The sequence below is a fragment of the Ylistrum balloti genome, unplaced genomic scaffold (assembly GCF_031769215.1).
Source record: "Ylistrum balloti isolate Yb309-2 unplaced genomic scaffold, AGI_CSIRO_Ybal_v1 Utg371132, whole genome shotgun sequence".
Classification (NCBI taxonomy): domain Eukaryota; kingdom Metazoa; phylum Mollusca; class Bivalvia; order Pectinida; family Pectinidae; genus Ylistrum; species Ylistrum balloti.
The window spans coordinates 453492-480123 of NW_026782621.1; the positions used below are offsets into that span (position 1 = coordinate 453492).

Genomic DNA, 26632 nt, shown 5'->3' on the forward strand with positions numbered 1-26632 from the left:
CGGTCAAAAAACATACACAACACCAATACCTGTAATCTCAAAATCTAGAATCTCACACATTTATACTTAATACGCAATCATACAAACCAACCAAACACCACACAAGACCCACCGCCCCCACCTTATCTCACACCCTGTATAAATAGTACTTTTACTTGAACAAAATGGCGACGGAGACGATAAACCGTCAGCATCAAACAAAATCATATCATGATATATAGGTTAGAGTAGACAACTTGATTCCTTTCTATCTATAAACAAGATGCAACCAGTTAGAATTACCGCATTACTCCTGCTTTACACATGGCCTAAAACATACTCCAACCATTGTGCATGTGCAAGGAATCTCCATTTTCAAAAACTTAAATATATCATAGATACTCTCAGCATATCATAACTTTCTACGTCAACGTAAACTTATCTCGCCGAAACCTCTCATAACCTTCCTAAATCGGCACATTCACACAAATCACATACATTGTATATACTTATAAAAAGTCAGAACAGTGAACAGATATATGAAGAAGGAATGGAGTGAAATCACAGAAAGCAATAGACACTGGCAAAGTAATAAGTAAATATGATTGGAAATATTTCAAGAAGGGACAAAAATGTGTAAACTGTAAGTACACCTTAGGGATGTACTTTCAACGGTGGCCCGTGTGAGGACTTGTTCGATCTCGCACGCTAAAAATCACTCTTTGGAAAAAGAGTAGGCTTGATAACGATGGTCCAGCCTGGGTCCAATTATCTTTAAGGCATTGGACGGACTTCAAAATTACCCTAACATAAACCGAATCTAGCGACAGGCCCCAACTTTCTTTCAGCTTCTGGGCATGTTTCAACCGTTAGAGTTCGGTTAAGACACTATTAGGCCCTGGAGCTTTCAACAAAAACGAGTAGGTTCCACATTACTCAGGTGGAAGCAGGTCGCCCATCAGGTCGCCAAAACACTGCAAGAAATCACAAGGCCAAGAAATCAGGATAGAATAATTTTTTCTTCATAGGATGGATAGTTATAACGTTGTGAGGGAGTACATTGTATTCCTTACTTGCATTCGGAAACATTTCGCATCAGTAGCCAACATTTTCCCTCTTACTCCCGGTCTTACAAAGGAGTACAACAATTTGTTGTTATATGATGAAGCACAATTAAAAGTATATGTACATGAGATAATAATATGACAGGCGGGAGCAATAGCAATTGTACGCTATAGTTCTGCAAATGAGGTTAGTTACGTCCGCTGGAAATCTAGCGCTAAAAAACACTTCCTCACGTGACTAAAACTCTATCACATGACAAAAACATGGCGCTCTCCTGTAGGCAGATTTTGTTGATGATAGGTATGCTTGTGACAGGAAGTATCAATACGCTGAGTAAGAAAGCACAGAACGACTGTAGGTAAGTAACAGTTTGTCAAGAATGTAAACAACTTGTTTCGTTTCGCTTTCCAACCGGAAACTGACAGATACCGAACAGTCAGTGACCGAGATGTGGATAAGAAAGTCTTGGATAGCTAAAACCACGGTCTAAGGTCTATGCATATAAAGGGCACGTGTTTTGCGTGTATGTGCTTATATATTGTTTCTGTATTACTACGGATAGGCGAGACATGGGAATCCTGTAGAGCACTGGGATCATTTTCAGTAATTATCAGTACTTGTCAAAAAAGATGTTGCGTTGCCATTCTGTGTAAAATCATAATAATAAAAAAAATGGAGGAGTCATTTTCAGTTTTGAGTGACCCAGTGTCCCTTTGACAGTCAGACTCCTCCGGGATTATCCCTGTTAGGTAAATATGTCTCAACATTCTGAACATTACAACTGGACTTTGTTTACTGAAGGATCAATATGTCACATGTGATCTGCAAGGAATAATCTCCAAACAGCAGCAAAAAGACCAGGTGTGAAAATAGATTCGGACCTCTCATTGATGACCACATGAGCGAGAAAATTAAAAAGGCTAATTCTACGTTTGCACTCCTAAGAAGAACTTGCCATTTTATGAACACAAAGTCTTTTGTTCCTCTATATAAATGCTTTGTTCTATCACAACTAAAATGTGTATGCCAGTTAAATTTGGTCTCCATATTGATGTAAACATATAGACATGATAGAGGTAGTTCAATGCAGAGTAACAAAATGCTTTCCAGCATGAAAAATCTGAATTACAGGAAAAGACTGGAACTTCCAACATTGACTTTTTAACTAGTTAGGGGAGTTATATAAGAAAAATAAGGTATAATAATGAATAAGATATTAAATAAAGTATACAACAAGGAATGCTGCAATGTTGTCGAACTATGGGAGGTAATATCTGAAAAACACAGCAGGAGAGGTAACTTCAACTATGTTCCATGGCAAGATATGGATGTGAAGAGTGTGATGTGATGTTAGTGCAAAGTATATGATGATTGTGGCATTCTACTGAAAAGCAGTATAACTACAGTAGTAATCTATTTAGCTAAGTCTCAGATACATAATAGTGAGATAAAGGTGTATTGCTGATGCTGGGCAGATGAGATATTCATGTGACCCTGGTGAAATACTAGCTGCAATATACTGCTCGGCTGGAGAGATCTTCTCTTTATCCACTGTTACTTATTTTTGATACATGTACACATTTATTATTACATAAAATAAGTGAGTTGTGTAATCAGAAAAATGTTTCATAGTTTTACATGTAAAAGCAAATATTCTTATTGATGCAATTGACCATCCACATCTCCTTTTGTAATCTCAACCGCAGGTTAGTGTTTTGTTTGTAGTTACCATGACCTGTTGGAGTGTCATGATACCATGTGCAAGTTACAATATTCAAGTGTGACAACACTATAAAAGTGTCCTTGAGTTGACAAGATTACCCATTATCTGTGGACACTATCTCCATTAAACCTAAAAAGATATGAGGACATATACTAACAAACAAAATGTTTCATTATACCCCTACTTAGGAAAGGGGGGATAATTGATTAATCACTACACGGTATGTCCATGCCTAAGTGCGAGCGCATCTGCGATAATCTTGTGTACAAGATAACCCATGAAGCGTTGTATAGATTTGGTTCATATTCACACCATAGCACCGATCATACCACCAAGGTCTACACCTGATTAGGTTTGTTAGTCACTGGTCTAAGTCGAGGTTACAGGTCAAAGGTCACCATTGACCACTTTACAAGTAAAACATTTGTTTTCATATTCAGTTAACAAACTAATGAGAAAACAATTTCTGTTTTAGAGCATCAGGATATCCAGCCAACAATGCTAATGGTACATCATCGCCTCATGAGTTTAACCATCCATGGTTCCAGACTCTCATCATGTTTATTGGTAAGAAGATTAAATTCCATGTCCCTTTAAGTGGTAATGATGGATAGATGTCTGTTATGTATGTAATTGACACTATAATAAATATTTTCAAGACAATTTTTCTGATATACTTTGCTTAGATTTGGTCCTTAATTCCTTTCCGGACACCAAAACAAATAAAAATCTGCAATAATATAATTTTGCAGTAAGTGTCCTTTCTTTGATACATGAGTGTGTAAAATCAATAAAAAATATTGATGACTAGAAAGATGTTCATAGTAGACTTTGGAACTATTATGAAATAGACCATTTCCTTGACTACTCGTAACTTTTTTTTCATATAAAAGAAAATAAAATTGATATCATCAGCTCCTTGAACCATTTTGTTTTATATCTGATAATGTATTAGTTCATTTTCTTTTTTTCGAATTAGGGGAGACAATTTGCTTGATTGGTTTTTGTGTGGTGCGTAAACGTGACAGAGATAAGTGGAGGGCAGAGGTAAGAACATAAAAAAACACACTAATTAAGTAATACTTAATATAAAATACAATCAATGTTTGTAAATATTAATATCTATAATCATAATCAGTTGCTTCTCTTTTGTCCAAAAGAGTCTTCATGCTTGTAAAGACAAGACTGTGATGAGAAATTAATATTGTAAAAATGACAAGAATCATATATTTGAAGGACCCCAACGGAAATAAGCGTATATTGTAACGCTTTTTGGGCTATCCTTGGATAGATTTGTTTAACATATATATCAGCTGTCTTTATTGTGATTTTATGTTCCGGTGTTGCATGTTTTATTTATGTCAATTGTTCACCTTATGTACTATGTAACATGTATTTAATTTATCATGCTTTGTATACATTTGTGAAAATCTTTCCTGAATAAATTTATTATTATTATTATTATATTTGCAGAATCATATCAATGCAGCAGAGATGCCACACCCAAACAGGTAACCTACTTCAGGATATTGACCAGTGATGGATACATGTGCTGTGTATATAGGGATGGACTGATAATTAGAAATAATTCAAAAGTAATTGGCTTAACAAAACATGACCAACAAGCAAAAACTGTAGAGTTCAAGAATGACTCAACATAACTTTTTTTATCTCAGAAATACACAGACCATGTGCACATCCTTAAGTTAAGTTGAATATTTGGAAGTGTATTTACTGATAGATATTTACATTATGTAGAAATAAAAACAACTAATAGCCAAGAAAGGCTTTTATCATTGATTTGCAACTAGTAGAAAATACACTTATACAGATTTTATCCTTCTAAATACTTATTATATAGGGTAAAACTTTGATTTGAAAATTTACGTGAAAGAAACAAAAAACTCAATTTATTTTGCAGTTTATGTATGGAACTGACTACATATGTAATCAATATCCATTGATGTATAGTTAATTATTGGTAATGAAACTGAAAACAGTTCTTATCTCTATGTTCGTACTGTAAATGTGTGGTTATAGACAAGTGGTCCCTAAAGTAGGTCCATTGTAGTTACAGACAAATGGTCCCTAAATAGGTCAATTGTAGTTACAGACAAATGGTCCCTAAATAGGTCAATTGCAGTTACAGACAAGTGGTCCCTAAAGTAGGTCCATTGTAGTTACAGACAAATGGTCCCTAAATAGGTCAATTGTAGTTACAGACAAATGGTCCCTAAATAGGTCAATTGTAGTTACAGACAAATGGTCCCTAAATAGGTCAATTGTAGTTACAGACAAGTGGTCCCTAAAGTAGGTCAATTTTAGTTACATACAGATGATCCCTGAAGTAAGTCAGCGGTAGTTAAGACAAGTGATCCCTACAGCTGATTGGTTGCAGTTATAGACAGGTGGTCTGTAAAGAACCAGGTTATGATTACAAATCGATGAATCCTGAAGTAGGCTTGTTGTAGTTATAAACAAGTTGTCCCTGAATTAGGTCAATAAAGTTAAAGACAAATGATCCCTTAAGTAGAGTGAATGTGCTATAGTTGTCTGTAAGGCAAATTTGATGGTAGTTATAGGTGGTGGCTATAGTTGTCTGTAAGGCAAATTTGATGGTAGTTATAGGTGGTGGCTATAGTTGTCTGTAAGGCAGATTTGATGGTAGTTATAGGTGGTTGCTATAGATGTCTGTAAGGTAGATTTGATGGTAGTTATAGGTGGTGGCTATAGTTGTCTGTAAGGTAGATTTGATGGTAGTTATAGGTGGTGGCTATAGTTGTCTGTAAGGTAGATTTGATGGTAGCTATTGGTGGTGGCTATAGTTGTCTGTAAGGTAGATTTGATGGTAGTTATAGGTGGTGGCTATAGTTGTCTGTAAGGTAGATTTGATGGTAGCTATAGGTGGTGGCTATAGTTGTCTGTAAGGCAGATGTGATGGTAGTTATAGGTGGTGGCTATAGTTGTCTGTAAGGTAGATTTGATGGTAGCTATTGGTGGTGGCTATAGTTGTCTGTAAGGTAGATTTGACTGTAGCTTCAGGTAGGTGTTGATGGTATCTGTAGACAAGAGGTCATTAAGGCATGTTTGATTGTGGAAAGGTTATTTTTTTATAAATTTCCTGTTGATTAGTTTGTGTATGCTTATCTTGATACAGATTAATTCAGCTGGTTGTGGCGTTCCCTACTGTGTGTGATTTGGTGGGAACTTCCCTAGCAGGTAAATATGGATTTTTGCATAGGAATTTTATAGTAAAACACTTTAATGATATACAACAGATAAATTGTTATTTTCTAAAAGCCATAAGGCAAACAGAATATAAAAAGACAACATAAGATAGATTTAATTATCACTAATGAAAACTAATTTTGAGACTCCCTTAGACAAGGTTTAAAGGGATAAATGTGGTCGCCTTTTCTCCATCATTGTGTACAGAAAGTGATCCTATGATTTGAAAATCTATATTTTAAGAAGATATGATTTTTTTCTTGGATCCAGCAACAGTTCCAGTAATTCAGTTAAGTGTGACTTATACTATAAATTGTTGACAGGTATTGGCTTGGTGTATGTTGACGCCTCAGTTTGGCAGATGTTACGAGGCTCCATCATCATATTTGCTGGAATTTTATCAGTAAGTGTTTGAATTCTGTTTATGATCTAATTTTGAACCCTTTGTATACAACTAAACGTTATTTAAAGCACAATATATAGTAAACACACAATCAATATGAAGACATAAAAAGAGGCTCAGAGGGCTGTAGTACTTTTGCGTTAGGTGCTGTATTCTTTTCATAGATAAAGTACGGAATATTTTCTTTGATCTGGGCCCACAGTTTACATGTACATATATGTAATTGTCGAATTTTCTTTTTCATTTAATTTTGCATCCCTCATCCCTCATCTACTTCCTCACACCATTTATTTTAGTGTTGAAATTCTGAGAAAAAAAAATTAACACTGATTTACTACTGGATGTTTGTATAAACCTTATTTTTCATATTTCAGAGGATTTTTCTGAAGCGCCAGATTGGTTGTATCAAATGGACTGGGATGATTTTCACCATGGGAGGTTTGGTACTCGTAGGCTGTTCCAGTATATTCAAAGCAGACAGGAGCAACCAACAGGCTGGCAATACAATTCTAGGTAACATTTAAGTTATGTTTTAAATAGTAGGATTTACCTGCGTTTCCATTTCATATCAGATTTATAAAACAATTCTTAAAAAGTCAGGGTTACTTTGAGGCAGGGATTTCACAAACATCTGGAGAGATCTGTTTCTAAAAGCTTCCTGAGAAACGAAAATTGTCAGGGATAGGAAGCCAACCACACTCTCCTGGATCTTTACCAGTCATGGTCCATGTTGTATCAGCAAAATGTTTTTCATGACAATAGACGATTGCTATGATATTTTTTAATGTGCACTTAAAGAAGGGGAGGTAATACCTTAAAAACACCGTAATAATCCAGTGTTGGCTAGTTCCTGCATTATCAGTTCTTTCATTTTACTTACAATCCCCACCCCCTCCCTCCTCCCCAGTGTATCTTATAGTGTTAATTCTTTGTGTTATATATCATAATACAAAATATTAACATTGAAATCAGTTACAATGTATATCAATTATTTCTTTGACAAGCATGACAGATCAAATCCAGTCTGTAAATAATTTTGTCAAGAAGTTGTGTTGTTTTTATTTTCAGAATACAATTTCTAAGTTTGATTTAGTTTTAACAAACTGAAAATCTAAACGTTTCAGCATGCTGAACTCACAAACGATGAAAACTCAATGATGAGGATTTTTTTCATTACTGTGAACATGGTACAAATTTTTCAGGCATAATATTGATCATATCCAGTCAACTTGTTAGTGCCTCTCAGATGATTATAGAGGAAATATTTTTAAAGAAAAGAAGTCTTCATCCACTACAGGCAAGTAGAAGATTACCTCTTGGTAATTCAAATTTTTGTAGTTTTACCAAATATTAATGTTGAAATAGATACAACTGTTTGCAGTAATTTTATTTCCAATAAAAATGTTTGTTTTCAAGGTATATTTTGCGACTTTGTTCAATCAACAATAATGGCGAAAAACAAAAAACACAACCCTTCAAAAATTAAAACCGTTATGGTATATTATTATAGTTTTCATTTTGGTAGAGGGATTGAAGGCAGATATCCATCTGAATTATAGCGCATTGGTTATACAAGGTATTCATGTGTCGTACATTTATGAAAGAAAAATTACTTTGTAGGTTGTTGGGTTGGAAGGAAGTTACGGTGTTTTCTTCATGTCTGTGGTAGGTTCATACATATGAAATATTGACTAGATGATACGTCACAGAAAACAAAATATTCTAGTCTTAAATGAGAATAATGTTATTGGTCAAATCACTGAAATGTTTTCCTGTTAAAATGTAATTATTTTTTTACTGAAGAATTCCTGTTAAAATGTAATTAATTTTTTACTGAAGAATTCCTGTTAAAATGTAATTATGTTTTCTGAAGTGTTCCTCTTAAAATGTTATTAGTTTGTTACTGAAGTGTCATACTGACTACAGTATTACAGGCAGGTCAATATATTTGTATTACAACCTGCATAACTTAGAGATTATAAAAAAATATAGTCTCTAACTTATGTGATTACACTATTGAAATTAAGGTTAAATGCATTTGAGAAAATTTTTTGTTGTAGATAGTCCTACCAGCTATGTACTATATCCCTGGTTCAGATGTAAACAACAGTTATGAAAACAGCCTTGATGCTCTGTACCAGATCGCCAATGAGCCCCAATTACTTGTGTTTTGTCTCCTGTATCTGCTGTCTATTGCCTTCTACAATTACTTTGGACTAGCTGTCACCAAGTCTCTGACAGGTGAGTTTGTGTGTGTTATCTGCTCATAAGATATGATAGAACTAGACAGGGTCAGTTGTCTGAGACCAGGTGGTTCATTTGGTGGTCATGGGTTCAAATCTGAACCTTCATAAAAAGTACTACTAGAGATACATATTTCTGTTTATTATATGACTTGCAATTTTCCTGAGCACTGATTGGCTCATTTCAAATATGCTCAGCTGAAGAAATTGTTATATTTACCTTGCATACTCCCAGCGGGTAATATAACAATTCAGTCGTACCCATAAGTAGTAACAAGGGGATTTCCAATATTTGAACACTGAGCGTTTAGTCAGAATGTAAATTTCATCTATGCTTTGGGTTGCTGTATGGAGGAAAATCCAGGGCAGTCTAAAATCAAGTTTTCCACCTTGGATGAGGCTAAATTCAAACAATTGTTGACAGAGAAAGATTCTGAAATTGGTAGTTGTGTTTTATCTATTATAAACTCGTTTTTGTTGAATTGAAACACCTAAAAAAGTATAAAGATTTGAAATAAAAGAATGAAAAGCTAAGTCATCATCATATAAGTATTTATTGATTTTTATGAGGTGAATACATTGATTTACCTGCTCTAAAAGGAAATATTCACCTTGCCTTATCAGGCTATGTGAATATTAATTTATCAGGTAAAAGTTAATAATTGTATATTAGATTAGTTATGTTAGTTATAGTAGATGGTACAGATACCTTCAAATTGTCTGTTTCAGCGGTACATCGTACTTTGATTGATGCCTGCAGAACAATGTTAGTTTGGGGTGTTGATCTCTTTATCTACTATGCCTTTGACGAGGTAAGCAAGCTTTTAAATTTCTCATCTGCATCAACAGTCATCTCTTTGATAAAATTGTGTTGCTTTCAAACATGGTTGGAGATGACTGTTTTCAAAGGATCAAATTTCATTAATATGCTACTGTCCCATGGTGATATAACGGTAAATTAGAGAAGAGACCCATAGGGCCTGTATCACTCACCACATTTATTCATTTTTTTGCTTTTTTGTTTTTATCCAAACTAAACATAAAGAAAGTCTTAAGTATGTATCTATTTCTCCCATCAGCCCCACCCCATCTGCCCTCAGGGGGTCAGCCAAATTATTTATACCTCCTGCACCCAAAAATGATTCAGACCATATTGATACAGAATCCTGACGTTTCTACAGAAGAAGATTTTAATAGTATGTTCTCTACTTCCCTTTTTGGGTAGGACTACCCACTGTTTATACAAGAGATGGGTCTTTATTTTGGAATGCTTCAGACCAAATTTGGATAGAATCACAATCATTCCTACAGAAGAATTAAATAAAGAATTTGCTCTATTTTTTCTATTTGGCTCAAACCCTACCTGCCCCACTAAGCCAAGACTCACTGTTTATACAAAATTGCATCCTCTTCACCCAAGACTGTAGAAACATGACATTTCTATAGAAGAAGGACTTCAAAGATTTGTTCTATTTCCCCAATTAGACCCTGCTCTGCTGGCCCCATGGTGACAAGTCCCACTGTTCTTACAGAATTAAGTTCTTTTCACCTAAGAATGTTTCAGACCAAATTTGGACGAAGTGTGAACATTCCTAAAGAAGAAGGATATTATATGAATTTGCTAAATTTCCCAATTTTGGCCTGGCCCCACAAACCCTATGGGGTTTGCATGAAGCTTTTATACAAAATTGAGTTCTATTCCTCAAAGGATACTTCTGACAAAATTTAGTCAAAATCTGCTCTGTGGTTCATTGCTAGTAGTGTTTTAAAGAAATTGTTGACGGACGACTGACAGAGGATGGATGTCATGGTACAGCATTAACTCAATTTGGTCCTTTGGATCAGGTGAGCAGTAAAAAATAATACAAAATAAAAATCTTGCTGTTGACTTTTAATGCCTGCATCTGCCTGTACCTAATTCTGAATTTCTTTGACAGGGATTTGGTGAACCGTTTGATAAAACATATGGTTTATTACAAGGTATGTATAAACAGTGTAAACTATTTGGATCTATGGCTTTAAATGATGTAGGAAGGCAATATCCTGTCAATATATATAGACTAGTTAAAAAAAACCAATTTGAGTGACAAATTGGAACATTTGGTGGTTCCCCCTGAGTTATAATCTTATGTCTACATTTGTCTCCTTCCAGTGGATGGTTTCTTGTTCCTTTTGATTGGAACAGCTCTATACAACAATCTTGTTGATCTTCATTGGATACCTTGCCTGCGTAGCTGTGTATCACAACCAGACACTCAACCACTGAATCACAAGGGTAACATCCAGGAGTCCAGCGATTCAGACAGTGATGATGAATATAACTCTGTGTCAGAGAGAACAAGACTTTTACAAGGAAATGATTGAATGTTAAAAAAATGATACTAGTTTAGAGTTATAGAACTTGACAATGTTGGATAGCACTCTAATTGGATCGTTACATATGTCATTCAACAGTAATGAATTCAGTCCAAGTCAGTAAATTTGAATTCATTAAACAACAAAAAGATGTTAAAAGATGTATACAAAATTGGATTAGATGGGATGTCAGAATTAACAAAAGTCAAACCAAACAGAATGTCAAAACAGAGAGAATGTCAGAAGTCAGGTCAGATGGGTCGTCAAAATTCTCAGAAGTTAGTCAAGATAGGATGTCAGAATCCTCAGAAATCAGATTAAGACAGGTTGTCAGAATTCTCAGAAGTTATACAAGACAGGATGTCAGAATTCTCAGAAATCGGATTAGACAGGTTGTCAGAATTCTCAGAAGCTAGTCAACAGGATATCAGTATTCTCAAGAATTCAGATTAGACAGGCTGTCAGAACTCTCAGAAATTGGGTCAGATAAGATGTAAGAATTCTCAGAAGTCAGAAAGGAGAAAGGACAGTTTGTCATAATTATCGGAAGTTAGATAAGACAGGTTGTCAGAATTCTAATAAGTTTGACAAGATAGGATATCAGAAGTCTCAGAAGTAAGATTAGACAGGTTGTCGGCACTCTCAGAAATTTGGTTAGACAGGATGTCAAAATACTCAGAAGTCAGATAGGACAGGTTGTCATAATTCTCAGAAGTCAGCTTTATAGGATGTCAGAATACTCGGAATCTTAAACAGATTTAGTCCTTTTGAATTATAATTGCATTGTGTTTAACATGAATTTCATTTGCACAATGCAGGGATGAAAAGAAAATCATTTATTGAATACAATGATTGTAAGACTCTCCTGTGCTCTGATCGGGGTACTCTAATATCACAATGTTGAGGTATAGATGTTCATAATGTTGATTTATGATCACCAGCAATATAATAAATTCAATGTTCATTCTTATAAATGTGCCAAATTCCTTTGACCTGTGGTGGAATTTATTGTTTACATTCCAAAAAAACTCATTATTATTATAGACAGAATGTATCTGTGCGTAAGTGGTTGACATAGGTGTGTTTGACTTGAAAGTTTATGAAACATTATTGGTTGATTGGATAAGTGATTCATTTTCCTATCAGAAAAAGTCATTGTTTTACGTGATTTATTTCAAGATATATTTTCATAACTTTATTATATTTGCATGACAAAATCATAATTGTTTGCAGCTACTTATATTTACATGTGTATAGAACTAAACTGAATATTCCTCATGCTGCTTAGAACAATTACCTATGTTTAGAGATATTTCTAACAAAATTAAAATTTTACACTGTGGAAAGGTATGTGTATTTTGTATGCAAGATGTGCTGGATTATCTATGGACTACTACACAAGCTTGCATTTTGTCCGACAAGGCAGAGACAAGCAGCTTGACATAAAAAGTGTTGATATTTTCTATGCAAGATATCTTTACTGTGAAATCTCTCTAAATCAGCCTCTCTGATTCATAATTATTCTATTCTGACCAAATTACATATAACAAAGCATTTAATCTAAACTGGACAAAATAGTTGGCTTAAATATCTGGTTTAGAGTGAATCCACTGTAAACATAAAATCAACAAGAACTCCTAATTTCTCTTTTGTTATTGGTTTAATAATATCATAATACACAACATGTCTAACAAATATCATAACGTAATCCACTTCATAATGAAGTTAGCAATAATGTGATACAGAAGGTAAAGCTACATAGATTTACACAGGTCACATGATCATTATATATCGCTGTAACATTGGTGATAACTTTAAAAAGTCATGACAACGAACATATAATTTTTGAGAGATACATACATGTATTATATGAAAAATTATAACTTTGAATGTTTTTTGAAAATTTGAAATTTGCATCTTCACAAAAATCCAAATATGTGAACATAAGGGACATGTATGCATTTCATATAAGAACCTTTTGGACATCTTGTCGTATAGTATCTTCTGATGTTCTTATCCGTGACCAAGCTTGAAGAATTCAGATGATAATTTCTGATCAACTTGGTGGACCAGACTGTAAGGGCAGTAGACTTGTAAAATGCAATTAAATTTAATATCAGATAAAAGTTTAAAAATTAAGAACACATATTAGTATATAAAATTTGTTTCAACAGACATATTAACAAAGATAATAACTTGTTGACGACAATAATCCATAACGAATACTGAATCTTTCACAGTTAGACATTGTATGACACATTTGTAAATTAGCTCTTACTTTACTAGACCTTTCTGGTATAAAAGTATACCTAGCATGTGTGCATAGGGATGCAAAAATGTATTAAAAACAAAACACATGTAGAAGTAACCATTTTTTATGATTTTTGGAATTTCCATGAAACTATGTGCAAAAATTTTTAAAAGATTGTTAGGAAAATAGCTGAGGTCAGCTTATTTCTAAATGCTTCAACTGTTTTACTGTTAAAATGACAACAAAAAAGTAATTCCATTACATACAAATATGCAAGGAAAATGAGTTGCGACTGTCAGGGATTAGTCTATATGGAGATCACTATTAATACCTTGCACTTTGATCGTATGATACAGTGTCATATCAAAATCAAGGTCACCACACTGATATTGGACGTCACATGTACTACACTGTCAAGGTCACAACACTCGGCATTACATGTCCTCAAAGTCACAACACATCAACTGTCCTTTCTTTCAAGGTCACAACATTACAACCTTCATAATACTGTCAGGTCACAACACATAATATGACACACTCTTATGAGATAAAAATGGTTAATATCAAAGTGAACCTCACAACATGGGACGCTACACAGTACTGAAATGTCAAGGCCACATCATCAGACATCATTACCAGGGACACTACACAGTACTGAAATGTCAAGGCCACATCATCAGACATCATTACCAGTACATAACACAGGCCATACATATACTTTTACTGAATGACAATGTGGAAGTTGTAACATTACACTGGATATCACTGTAATGGTTAAAATATAACAACATATTAAATGTCCTAAATGTTCATTCTCTAAGTTAACATTTTTGTCTTCCGTCTCTGAAGTAGATAAGTGAGATTCTATATCATCAGTAAAGCTTCCTTCAATCCTGCGCTATCCATTTAGTAAGTATGTTACCAAATTCTATAATAACATAAAGAAATGCCATTCATAATTCTGACACTGTTACAGATTAATTTTTTTTTATCAATCAACCTAAAGAATCACAGATCTCACAACACTGTTATTCATAAGGAGTAATGTCTCTGAGGACACTACCCATTCTCAAAATCAGACCTGAGCTGAAGACGGGAAGTCTTCTGATGTATATGTTAAGATTTCAAGTAAGATTTATCATTTCTTAGAAGCCTACACTTCAATTATTTTTTTCATTCTGCAATTTTTTTTTCTTCCACATTTAAGCTGCATTGATATAGAGCCGCACGCCTGACTGCCGAGGAAAAAGCAGCAGCTTATATAAGAACACCTGGGTCTGTGATGATAAGATAATCAGAAAATTCTTCTATAAAATTATGATTGTATTCGCAAAGTCAGTGTATGACAAATTCATTTGTAAGGGAAACTAATAGATACCTGTGCACTTAGGTTAATGAAGTGTGTGAGTTATTTGGGGAGGGGAATTAACGGTGTGCTGGAGTTAACAAGCTTTAATAAACTTGGTGGAGTTAATGTAGTAAATAGAGTTAACGATTTATATCATGGGATAAAAGAAGATAAGGGGACTGATGTAAAATTGTGTAAATTGAGTCAATTGATTTGATTGGATTGATAGCGTTTATGATTGAGTCAATAATGTTCAGGTTGTATTGGGATTTAACAAATTAATATGACGTAAATCTAATACAATAAGTATCTTAGCAGAATCCACCAATAACAGTCAAGCAACTTATTTCTCTTAATCAACGCCTCATTAATAAAAAAAAATAACATTGATATATATTCGTGATTATACAGTAAAACCATGATACATGCCTCTCACTTGATTTGCCATTTTGTTTTCCTCCAAAATATATCATTATTTCATAAATATTCTTAAGTTTGAATTTTTAAACACAAAAAATTGCTGAGAAGGAGGCAACATAGAGGTTTTGTTGTACTTGAAATATATGAAACGTTTAAGTGACTATCACATATGAATCTCTGTTAACATAATTTGGGCGTTCATGATCAGGAAGTTTATTGTAATTTCTCTGTCATGATCCTCGTGGTATAGTCTGCTAAGTGCTGCACTGCTCGACACTCAATGTGAGTATTAGCCCCATTCTCTTGCATCAGAGGCAGGTTGAAGGATAATTTGTCAACATCCTCTGGAACATCAGTACCAATGAAAACATGCACCTAGAATAAAAAGTATACATACCAAGGATAAGTATGCAATTAATGGGTGTATAATCATCTACAAAGGCACCTTAGAATACACCAACTAACACCTGTCTACAGAGACACCTGGATAAACAGTACTAGTTATCTAGTCATACCTGTCTACACAGACACCTGGATAAACAGTACTAGTTATCTAGTCACACCTGTCTACACAGACACCTGGATAAACAGTACTAGTTATCTAGTCATACCTGTCTACATAGACACCTGGATAAACAGTAATAGTTGTCTAGTCACACCTGTCTACACAGACACCTGGATAAACAGTACTAGTTATCTAGTCATACCTGTCTACATAGACACCTGGATAAACAGTACTAGTTGTCTAGTCATACCTGTCTACACAGACACCTGGATAAACAGTACTAGTTGTCTAGTCATACCTGTCTACACAGACACCTGGACATACTGTATTAATTATCTAGTCATACCTGTCTACAAGGACACCTGGATATACTGTATTAATTATCTAGTCATACCTGTCTACAAGGACACCTGGATATACTGTATTAATTATCTAGTCATACCTGTCTACAAGGACACCTGGATATACTGTATTAATTATCTAGTCATACCTGTCTACATAGACACCTGGATAAACAGTACTAGTTGTCTAGTCATACCTGTCTACACAGACACCTGGATAAACAGTACTAGTTGTCTAGTCATACCTGTCTACACAGACACCTGGACATACTGTATTAATTATCTAGTCATACCTGTCTACAAGGACACCTGGATATACTGTATTAATTATCTAGTCATACCTGTCTACAAGGACACCTGGATATACTGTATTAATTATCTAGTCATACCTGTCTACAAGGACACCTGGATATACATTATTAATTACCCAGCCATACCTGCTTACAAGTACACCAGGTCTACAGTATAAATTGTTTCGTCATAACTGTCTACAAAGGACTTTGGGATAATCTAATAATTATAATTATACAGTTATAATTTTCTGAAGAAAATCAGTACCTTCCTTTCAGCTATGACCTTGTAGGCATCAAGCTGAGTCCCTGCAGCCCTAGCAGATAAAGCCGCTGTTGCCTCTTTGCGCCAAAGCTCCAAAAGCTCAGCTGTTGTTATTCCTACAAGCAAATCAAATTAACGAATCTGTTGTTTTGTAAGTTCTGTAAGCAGAACAAGCTAATGTTAATATTGAATTGAAGGAAAATCATTACAAACTGTAGAAAAAACAGGAAATGTCATCCAAAGGATAACTTATACCCTCCATAGCCTTAACAATCAATAGTCAAAGGAGGTTATCCAAAATTGAAAAAATGCGCTCAAAATCTCTCCCCACATGTAAATTTACATATATATCAATAGCTAATGCTGATGTTTCAGCCAAATGGATGGCTCATTTCAGATACCAGGTCAACTGACACAAGTTAAAAGAAAGTTGGTGGAACATTGAATAGTTTACAGACCAAAACATGTTGACAAATCTAGAACAGTAGTTTCAACATATTTAGTACTTCTGAATAACTGTAGAATAGAGTACTGATTATATCTGTAATATTTTTGTGGGAAATTTATTTTCATTGATTCCCTAGGGATTCTTAATCCACAAATTCATATGTTAACAAAATGATTAACAGATAAAACTTGATATTAATTATAGTACTAGAGGATTTTGAGAGTTTTGGAAAACAATGAAATTTGAGCCCCAAAAAAAGATGATTTGATAGTATATGTAAAACTTACCTTGATATTCAACATTAAAACTGAGCCAGAAAATGAATTTCTTTTTGAGAGGTTGTTGTGACACTTTGGTGAGAGTTGGATCTACATTTAGTGCTGCAGCAAATGTCTCGTAGTGTGACAGAGGAATGCATGACACATCAAATATACCAAGTCTTGATAAACCACCCATATTCCTCTCAAGGCCCAAGATGTTGTTTACTTCCAGAACTTTAAACAATAATTAGAAAATTCAATGAGGAGCTTGTCATTTCACCTACAGAGTGGTAGATGTTCATCTGCATAGGGTTTTTTTCCAACTAACTTGAGAATGTGGCCCCTAGCTCTTAAGTTGGTAAAAAAAGTGTGACAAAATCTCAAATTGAGATACCTATACAAATAAGAAAATACAAAAATATTGATATTTAATCATAATCTTAAGATTTATTTCTCTATTATCAGCCCTAAAGAAAAACCCTAAATTGCTAAACTAGATTTTATCATTCAATAACAAAATTTTCTATATTTTTGATGTGATTTGAATTTTTTTTTAGCAAATTTGAGAATTGTAAAAATCCATAACACAAAAGAGTGAAACAAAACTTTGTATACTTTCATGTTTATAAAATATGAAGCGCACATTCATAAGAAATACAAAAAATAAAGAAAAATGTATTATTTCAAATTGCAATTAAAACTTCAGACACAGACTGTTTATCTTAAGGCATTTCTATCAAGATGTTACATGAAGTATTTATTGTTGTGAAGAAACACTTTAAGAAAATAAGTACCTTAACAACATTTTATTACATTGGAATTTAAACAAGATCATAAAGTAACAGACTTTATCACAATCAAAACTAATCAATGAATGGTAATGAAAAACTGCAATATCTATTATTTTTACAGGAATTGATTTAATCTGGAATATCTAAATTACAAAAAGGAACAAATCATAAATGTTCAATCTTTTCAGTCATAGAGAGTTCTCTACTGAGCTGTTGTATATCTTATTTAAAATATGTCAACAATACAAGTTTTCAAAATAAATGTTGATCTACAATCAATTCTCTGGAAGAATTTATGACACAATAATGTATCAAGAGAAATATGAAATGGTTCTGTACAACTATATGATTAATACAATCCTTTGCTACTTACTAGCAACAACCTTCGGCTCCCCACACACCTGCAACAGAGTAAGTAGGTTGTTAGTTAATAGACAGGAAACCAGATGACTTTTTCTTTAATGGGATTAGATTCCAGAAAGACAACATTCAATGTATATACAAAATGTCTCAGGTAGTGTATCATGTATGTTAGTTACCTTACATGAACTATTATCTATGGCAAGTATTGAATTTTTTTCTCATGAATTCAAGAAATGTGTTTTCTGAATGAGGAAATTCTGTTGGAGTAAACCAATTTTGCAAGTCTTAAAATTGCATAAAAAACAATCTTTAAGAGAACACTATATCATTTCAAATGTTACACATTGCAATGCTATTTGAATACAATAAAGGTACTTTTTATCTCATTGAAGGAAATTTGTGAAGAAATGTTTTACATTGATTACTTAAGGTGCAAAAACTGGTTTCACAATAGACATATATATATGTATGTCATACTCTGTATGACATTTTAGCGATAGTCACCTTGACCCTTGGCAGATAACATTCATACTGGACCTTGTTCAAGATATCTATAAAATTCTGACTGCATTAAGTAAAGATATTTTAAATGAATAATGAAAACTGAGGTAGCAGTTACCTTGAACTTGTGGATAACGCGACTAGCTTTTGGGTAGCCTTTGAGGAATCCATCTACTTTTGATAGGAATGTGGGAAGGTCAAGTCCAGGAGTACCGCTCTCCTTAATCCTCAATACTACCATTAACAACTGGGAAGCCATGTCGTATAAATTCAATCTACAAAAGAAATTGTTTGTCTTTTTATTCAGCTTGAAACCATTTTGTTAAACTTAAACAATAATTTACAATTAGTACATAATAAAAAATGAAAAATGTAAAAGAAAAGAGAGAAGAAAAAAAATTGATATATGACTATGATTTTGGTTTTATATCCGATTACCTGAGACTTTATCATAAGGTTTTGAAGAGGTGAAAGCCTTGTCCTGATACAACTTTCTGTTCCGATTTCCAAGATAGCTGCCATGACAAAATGTGAAGCTTTGTTGGAGAACTCACAAGTTTATCAGACAGCAGGAATGAACTGTTTGTTTGCTTGGTTCATCACCCAGTGAACACCCAGGGTAATTTTGAGGTAGGGTCTCCGTGAAGTAGCTGGTTGCTACCTCACTGAACATACAGAAGGCCTGTTAATGCCATTCAGAACAGTTAGGTTAAAGCCTCTTGCCTGAAGACACAACTTTGCCAGTACAGACCAGCCCAGTTCTGAGTTTCTTGAGAAACACAAAACACAAAGGTAGGGAGCGTCAAACCATAAACCCGAGATCTTAATCTGAGGTTACGTAAGCCAACACTCTTACCAACTTTGCTAATGTGACCCCTCCTGAACTGTGTTTTGCATATAAATGTAATGTACCATATATTTACACCAGTTCATTTTTAATGCAATTTATTTTGTATTGCAAATTCTATCTGAAGTTGTATTGGAGACCTCTTAATGATATAAAAGCGAAGTGTTGCTGTTTAGTAATTAGGAACCTGGTCCAAAGATCAACTCTGTAGGACATGGATTTATCTGAATTTCATGCTAATATTTTAAAAGGTTTACATGAGACTTCCCTGAGTGCTAAACTTTTAAAGTATCATTATGAGAATTCAGAGATGACTCTGTCAGCACCATATGAATGTGATTGATTTGATTTCAATACTCTATTACCTACAAATATAGGTATAACATAATAATTCAGAGGCTTATCTGCCTGTACAACAATACACATTGATATTACATCATTATTATGTTGAACCCTGAAAAAAGTATTTCAGGGGCTGAAAATATTTGTAAAATTGTCCTGATGAAGCCTCGGCCGGAGGCGAAACTAGTCAACAATAAAGTCTAACCAGCTACTAAACCAGCGACACTTGAGTTTGTTGCGAATGACTCCTTACCCTTTACTAATTTCATTAAATTCAGTAACAAGAAATTGTTTCTTCATTTCATGTTAATTGATTCCTTATGTATTACCTATCACCACAATATCTCCAAACATGCTCAATAAAACTAATTTCAAAAGTAACATTGATAGACCTGGTCAGCTAAAAATCACTGATTTAAGCATTGCACATTGAAGATTAACAAAAGACCAATATCCTATATGGCAGTAATACAACATTTATTTCACCTAAATGAAGCTTTTCTGTTACATCTTAATCCAGTTGACATAATGATATATATTTCCAGACCTGTTTACCGCATTTACTTGATTTATTAGCAAATCACACTTATTCTGGTTAATAAACCAGTTTACAAATATTTGTATTATTCATAGAAACACTTATATACATAGGGTGTAGCTACAACACATAAAACATTCTGTTTAATAAACCCACATTCAGCTAAGACCTATCTTTCAATTACACCAGTATTGATGTATACCAGTAAATGTAACAAATATGCATGTAATCCAGGTTCTGATCATTCAGTGTTCACATAATCCTCAATTACCATTTATAGCTGTTCTTCCACATAATATTTATTTTCTACACATATGTTTATGTACGTGCACTTTTTGTACTATAAGCCTACATGTACATGTCATCAACTACATTAAAACTGACCATAATCACAGTTTCAAAAAATTTAATTGGTTACCTGTCTATGAGCACCCAACTGACTGCCTAGAATTATGCACTTATGGTCAGTTTCAGTGGTCTAGTGTATACTTCCATCATATACAATGTTCATGTACTTGATTATAAAAAAATATGAAATATTGCAAGCACATCAGAAGACATTATATAGCAACTTCATTCAATATACAAATTAACAAAGGTGAATGTCGTGTGAATGCAAGTTTTGTTACTTTTCTGCAGTCGGTGAAAATTAAATCATTAAAATTTAGCTATACATTACATGAATGTAAGCCTAACTATAACCTACTTTCACTTTCGCAGCAGCCGACAGCTAGCAAGTTACTCCGTTTTTCGCCAAAATTAAAGAAGGCAGTGTAGCTGATCTTAGTAACACTTCGTGGCAACCACCCTGATATGGAAAATAGATACAGGTAATTACCTAGCTGCCTTTGAAGTTCCTTTCAGAACTCAAGTTTTCTCTAATTTTAGCCATGCGAATCACGTGACATTTATAATAGTCCGCGGTTGCCGGTCTGTTGAAAATGATATCGTTAATGACATTTGAGGCCTTTAAATACCGAGAATAGATTGGAGTGTATGAAAATGACTGTGTCGCGAATAAATGTTGTACCACGAAGAAAATATGAACACGATATATATTGCATGTAAGTTAGATCTGCATCATGTCAGGCATGCGATGTTCGGTTAAAAATAAAGTGGTTCATATCTCAAGACCTGAATGAGGTCTACCTTTCCATAGAGCATTTTATCGATTAGACAAATCGCAGTCTTTAAAATAACATGACATGCCTGAAATCCACACGGAATCCTTCTCCAGATGTGCCAAATATTGAAGTTGTCAACTAGCAGAAGACTGTATATTCCGGAAGCACACAGTTAAAAACTAATAGTGAACCCGATTCTGGTACAACGGCTCCGCCATTGGGAAACTTGTATGATTCTGATATTTTTATTCGTGATCCGATCTTTATAGAAGATTCGAAATTACTTTATGTAATACGTGATTTTTTGAATTAATATATATTTTCGTCGTTTTAACCGTTGTATTTTGATATGCCCATTTTCCAACGGGACACTTTCAGGTGGCAACAAGTTGTATCAACGTATGACAAGCTGACGCTGTCTCTACACACACACACACACACACACACACCACACACACACACACACACACACACACACACACACACACACACACACACACACACACACACACACACACACACACACACACACACACACACACACACACACACACACACACACACATATATATAACATAAATATACTGAAAGGATAAAGAAGCGCAGGGTAATATTTATTCCGATATTTTGAAAACGCGTTCTCCAAATAAAGTGAAACTTTGTGGATTGAGTAATTAGGTCATATTACACCTTGTCATGTATCGAAAATTTAGTCACGGTACAGTGCGCAGCTCTGGTAAATGGAGGAAGAAAAAAACAAGAATCTCGTGCATAGTGCTGTTCTGGTCTCATGCAGCGTTAGTCAAGCCACCCTTCGTCAGTCTTTATACAGACCAACTGCTTCCCTAAAATTAATTGAGAATTTGATTCGTTTTAAGAATGGCACGACTCACAGAAGTTCAGAGGGTCAGGACATTAAGATGCTGATGCAAGGACAGCTGCAAAATCAGGTTGCTAGACACTTTGGTGTTAATGTTTCCACCATAGAACGTCTTGTAAGACGTCTTCTGGAAACTGGGCGATTGGCCGATCGACCTAGGTCAGGACGTCCGCGCGTAACGTCACGACGTCAGGATCGCTATATCGTCGTCTCTCATGTGCGTAATCGGCGCCTTACTGCCTTTGAGAGTGCACTTTATGTTCGTGGAAATCATGGGCGTCCTATAAGTTCAAAAACTGTAAGGAATCGATTACGAGAAATTGGTGTAAGAGCACGTCGCCCGTACGTAGGTCCACACCTTACCCCTGCTCGACGTCAGCGTCGTATGGCCTGGGTCGCTGCACATGCTCCACGACGGTTTCCACTGAGGCAGTGGAGACAAGTTTTCTTCACGGACGAGTCTCGGTTCTATCTTTATCGATCTGACGGCCGTCAACGTGTCTACCGACGTCGTGGCGAACGTTTTACGGACGCTTGCGTTGTAGAGAGGGATAGGTTTGGGGGCGGTTCAGTAATGGTGTGGGAAGGAATCTCACACGGGTTAAAATCACAATTGGTTGTTATCGATGGCAATTTAACAGCAGCTAAGTATAGAGATGAGATCCTCCGACCCCATGTTATCCCTTTCTTACAGCAGCATAATTTAACCCTAAAGCAGGATAATGCTAGGCCCCACGTAGCAAGGATTTGCCAAGTCTTTCTGGCCAACAACAACATTCAACCACTAGATTGGCCGCCATATAGCCCTGATTTGTCCCCGATCGAGCATTTTTGGGACCAGTTGGATAGACAGATTCGAAAGCGCCAGCCACCCCCTGCTACTCGAGAGCAGTTGACCAGAGCTCTGATTGAAGAGTGGGACAACATCCCCATAAGACGGATTAACGCTCTCATGAACTCTATGACCAGAAGGGTAAGGGCCGTGACCACAGCAAACGGCGGACACACAAGATTTTGATGTCTCAGTTCAATTTCAATTTCAAAATTCTATGGGTCCATTCAATTTAATCGTTAGTACCTCTAAACCAGTTGTCAGATGCAAAATACAGACTTCGGAAATTTTTAAGCTTTAATTTATCTGTAAGTATACAAAATTTCGTTTTAAATGAAGCCCGATATCATAATTAATTTCTGGTTTAAAGTTCACCCTGCGTTTCTTTATCCTTTTAGTATAGAATGAAGAATTAAATATTTGGTCAGAAATTTCACTCCCAAATACACCTGGAACGCTATAAAATATATGAAATCTTTTATTCTAAATTAATTTCAAAAGTCTTAAGTGAGACACAAGTGTCATAAATGAGCTACACGGGGAAAATGAACTTGGGTGAAATATGGGGTTGAATTGTCGTATGTCTCAGCACTTTTCCTTTATTTTCCAAAAGGTGATGCTATGGAGAACACAAGAACGTATTAAAGTAATATAAGAGGGTATATCATTTGGTAGGTAATACATTTTAAAAATCTAAATAGGGAACAATAAGTGAAACTATCCTATTCAAATTTCTTTCACGCTCGAATGCGTTATCTCGAAGATTGTTTGAACATTACATTGATATATGCTCGAACATCGAGTAAGGAAATGTGACACTTTATTTATGTTACTCCTTCAAAGACATCGAGTTACTGGTGCTTCGTTCAACCGTTTAAAAGGGAAGGAAAATAGACAGAACACACTACATTGTCGTTGATACATTAAATTAGGACTTGAGGTTCAGAGGTCAAACCATTAATATCTTTATCTTCACAGAGTTGTTAGTTTGACTGATGTTTTGATAGACCATATATATATATAATATCTAGTTTCTGTAGGAGGTGCAGGTGAATATACCGGACGACTTGAACGTCGGAATTCAAGGTAGGCGGTGTCGGTCTGCCTACATCATACAGTGCAGCCTTAAGTGACGTCAACAACGGTAGCAGAGAAACACAAGGGTTTTCATTTCTTTTTTATTTAAACATATCTTTATTATCAAATAAATACAATGGGATCGGAAATAAGTTTTCCAACAATATGAAGCCCTCTCCCTAAGGTAATATACATGTACAACACCTAAATATTTACACAAGATGATATAAATCTATATTTCAAAAACGTGATTTGTTTTCATTATGGTAAAAAAAGGTATGGTAGGGATGGGATGCAAAGAAATAAGAAAATGCACGTGGAGAGGGAAAGTCCAGAGGGAAAATGTTCACTATTGAAGAATAGTACGGGAACTTTGGTTTTAACAGTTTAATGAGTGATGTTATAGGTTGAGTGAGTGAGTCTTTCTGGACCGACCCATCAAACACTAATAAACAATCCTTTGTTCGATTAGTTCGACTTTTCACAATTCATAATTCTTTTCTCGGGTTGCTTTCTCCTTTCTTTCTTGTACTTCCGTTTCTCCAGTGCCGATTGAGTCGGGGAAAGATCACAGTCTCCGCCCTTTAGGTTTGATTTTTTGGAACATTTTCTTCAGGTTGGTAATTTCAATAGAATTTAGTTCTTATAAAACTTAGTAAAATATGACTAAATGGTCACCTTTATCAGACAAATGACCGGTAAGGAGCGTACATGTTGTGCATTGTTTGGTCTATAATCTGTTCACCATCTCGTCACAATATTTCTAACCCTAGTGTACATAGGATTATATCACAGCCGAAAAACTTGGTCGATTCCTTACATTCTCTTACACTACGTACGCCAGTACAAGTACGCTCCACACTGGTCAACTGTCTGATGAAGGTGACGATGTAGTCACCGAAACGTCACATTCTAATCTTCTGCTGGTTGTTATAATAATTTCTTTTCTATTTTTATACGGGTTTGAAATTTTACCTCCTTTATTGCAGGTTTTTAAAATGACAATAAACATAACCTATTTCCAGCTGATCGTAGTTTAAGCAAGAGTAAAGCCATAGTAACACAATTTAATTATTCGAGACACGACTGTGTGTTTAACATTCATCCACCTCCAAAACAGTAAAACACCAACTTCTGAAATTCTAAATCTGAATGCTATCATAGTTCTTGTATAGATTCAAATGCTATCTTGACAGTTCAGACGCAAACGTAGCTCATGTGCTGATATATTACATTCCGAATCCGAAGGATTCTGAGTTTCTCACCGCGATTTTATCTCTTCCCGGTCCCGTAACCTGCAATATTACTTTCGAAAAGAAAAAATGACAAATTTATTTTGAAACAATTCGTTATCTTCGATGCACGCTAAAAACGGTTTTCAAAGTAGAAATACTATTTTCATTAGCTCCGGGAAACAAAGGGGTGAAAACACAATGCTGATAAAATGTAAGATTCTGAGAACCAATTTCATGAAACAGTGCTTTCTTTTACGCTTTAGAATTAGTATTTTCTACACGATCGTGTGACGAAACGTTTTCAATGACAAGTAGCCACAATTTAAATAGGGTTATTTAAGTTTCCCAATCCACACTTCAGAAGTGTTATATAAGTTTCTCAACCACACACCAGAAGTGTTAAGTTTACACCACCATAATTTATACACGTTCACGTTTAATGCTATCATTATTGGCAACCATCGAAATCATCAGAAGCAAAGTAAAACAGTTTCCAGATGGGCTTTTTAAATACATTTCAGAGTCTATTTCAGAAAAAAATACATCTAACTGTATATAACTACAAAGTACCAAGAATCTATTGGAGATATTCTTCCAAAATGTCACCTCTCAAACCCCTCTTTACTCTTTTAACATCCCGAAAATTGTATGCGGCTCATCATGACAGCTCTTCTGTGTGTAGAGCACGAGGAAACATTCCGAATCGTTGAATAAAAGTAACAAAGGAAAAGTAAAAGATTGAGAAAACATATTTTTTGCATGAACATAACAACTCCAATATAATCAATACAAATGTCTTTTACGTGTTCTACTTACCTTTGTCTCACTGAAAGGATTCTTGAAAGGTTCCAGCACGTTTCCAACTCACAGCATTCAACTGATCACTGACAAAACATCAAGAAAATGACTCGATCCAATTCGTAAATTGTCTTTTATTTGAACAGTACTAAAATGAATGACACGAATTTGACGACGGTC

The 26632-nt window shown here is 34.8% G+C and overlaps 2 protein-coding genes across 3 annotated transcripts; one reads left to right on the forward strand and one right to left on the reverse strand.

The window, feature by feature from the left end:
• The first annotated feature begins 1307 nt into the window (after positions 1-1307).
• Positions 1308-12267, forward strand: LOC132560954 (solute carrier family 35 member F6-like). Its single transcript, XM_060225660.1, has 13 exons — positions 1308-1402; positions 3243-3334; positions 3747-3814; positions 4241-4278; positions 5925-5986; positions 6319-6398; positions 6773-6911; positions 7601-7695; positions 8019-8063; positions 8459-8639; positions 9371-9453; positions 10579-10621; positions 10794-12267. The coding sequence occupies exons 1-13, from the start codon at positions 1308-1310 to the stop codon at positions 11003-11005; spliced, it is 1233 nt and encodes a 410-aa protein (XP_060081643.1). The 3' UTR covers positions 11006-12267.
• A 379-nt stretch (positions 12268-12646) lies between these two features.
• Positions 12647-21794, reverse strand: LOC132560944 (uncharacterized). Of its 2 annotated transcripts, none has more exons than XM_060225648.1 (6): positions 21716-21794; positions 18898-19054; positions 18289-18316; positions 17152-17358; positions 16420-16532; positions 12647-15390 (listed from the first exon to the last, which is right to left on the reverse strand). In XM_060225648.1, exons 2-6 carry the CDS (start codon positions 19036-19038, stop codon positions 15229-15231), a joined length of 651 nt encoding a protein of 216 aa, XP_060081631.1. In that variant the 5' UTR covers positions 19039-19054; positions 21716-21794; the 3' UTR covers positions 12647-15228. The 2 variants fall into 2 exon arrangements, with proteins under 2 accessions (XP_060081631.1, XP_060081632.1); XM_060225649.1 differs by lacking the exon at positions 21716-21794 and adding an exon at positions 21213-21301.
• Between the last annotated feature and the right edge of the window lie 4838 nt (positions 21795-26632).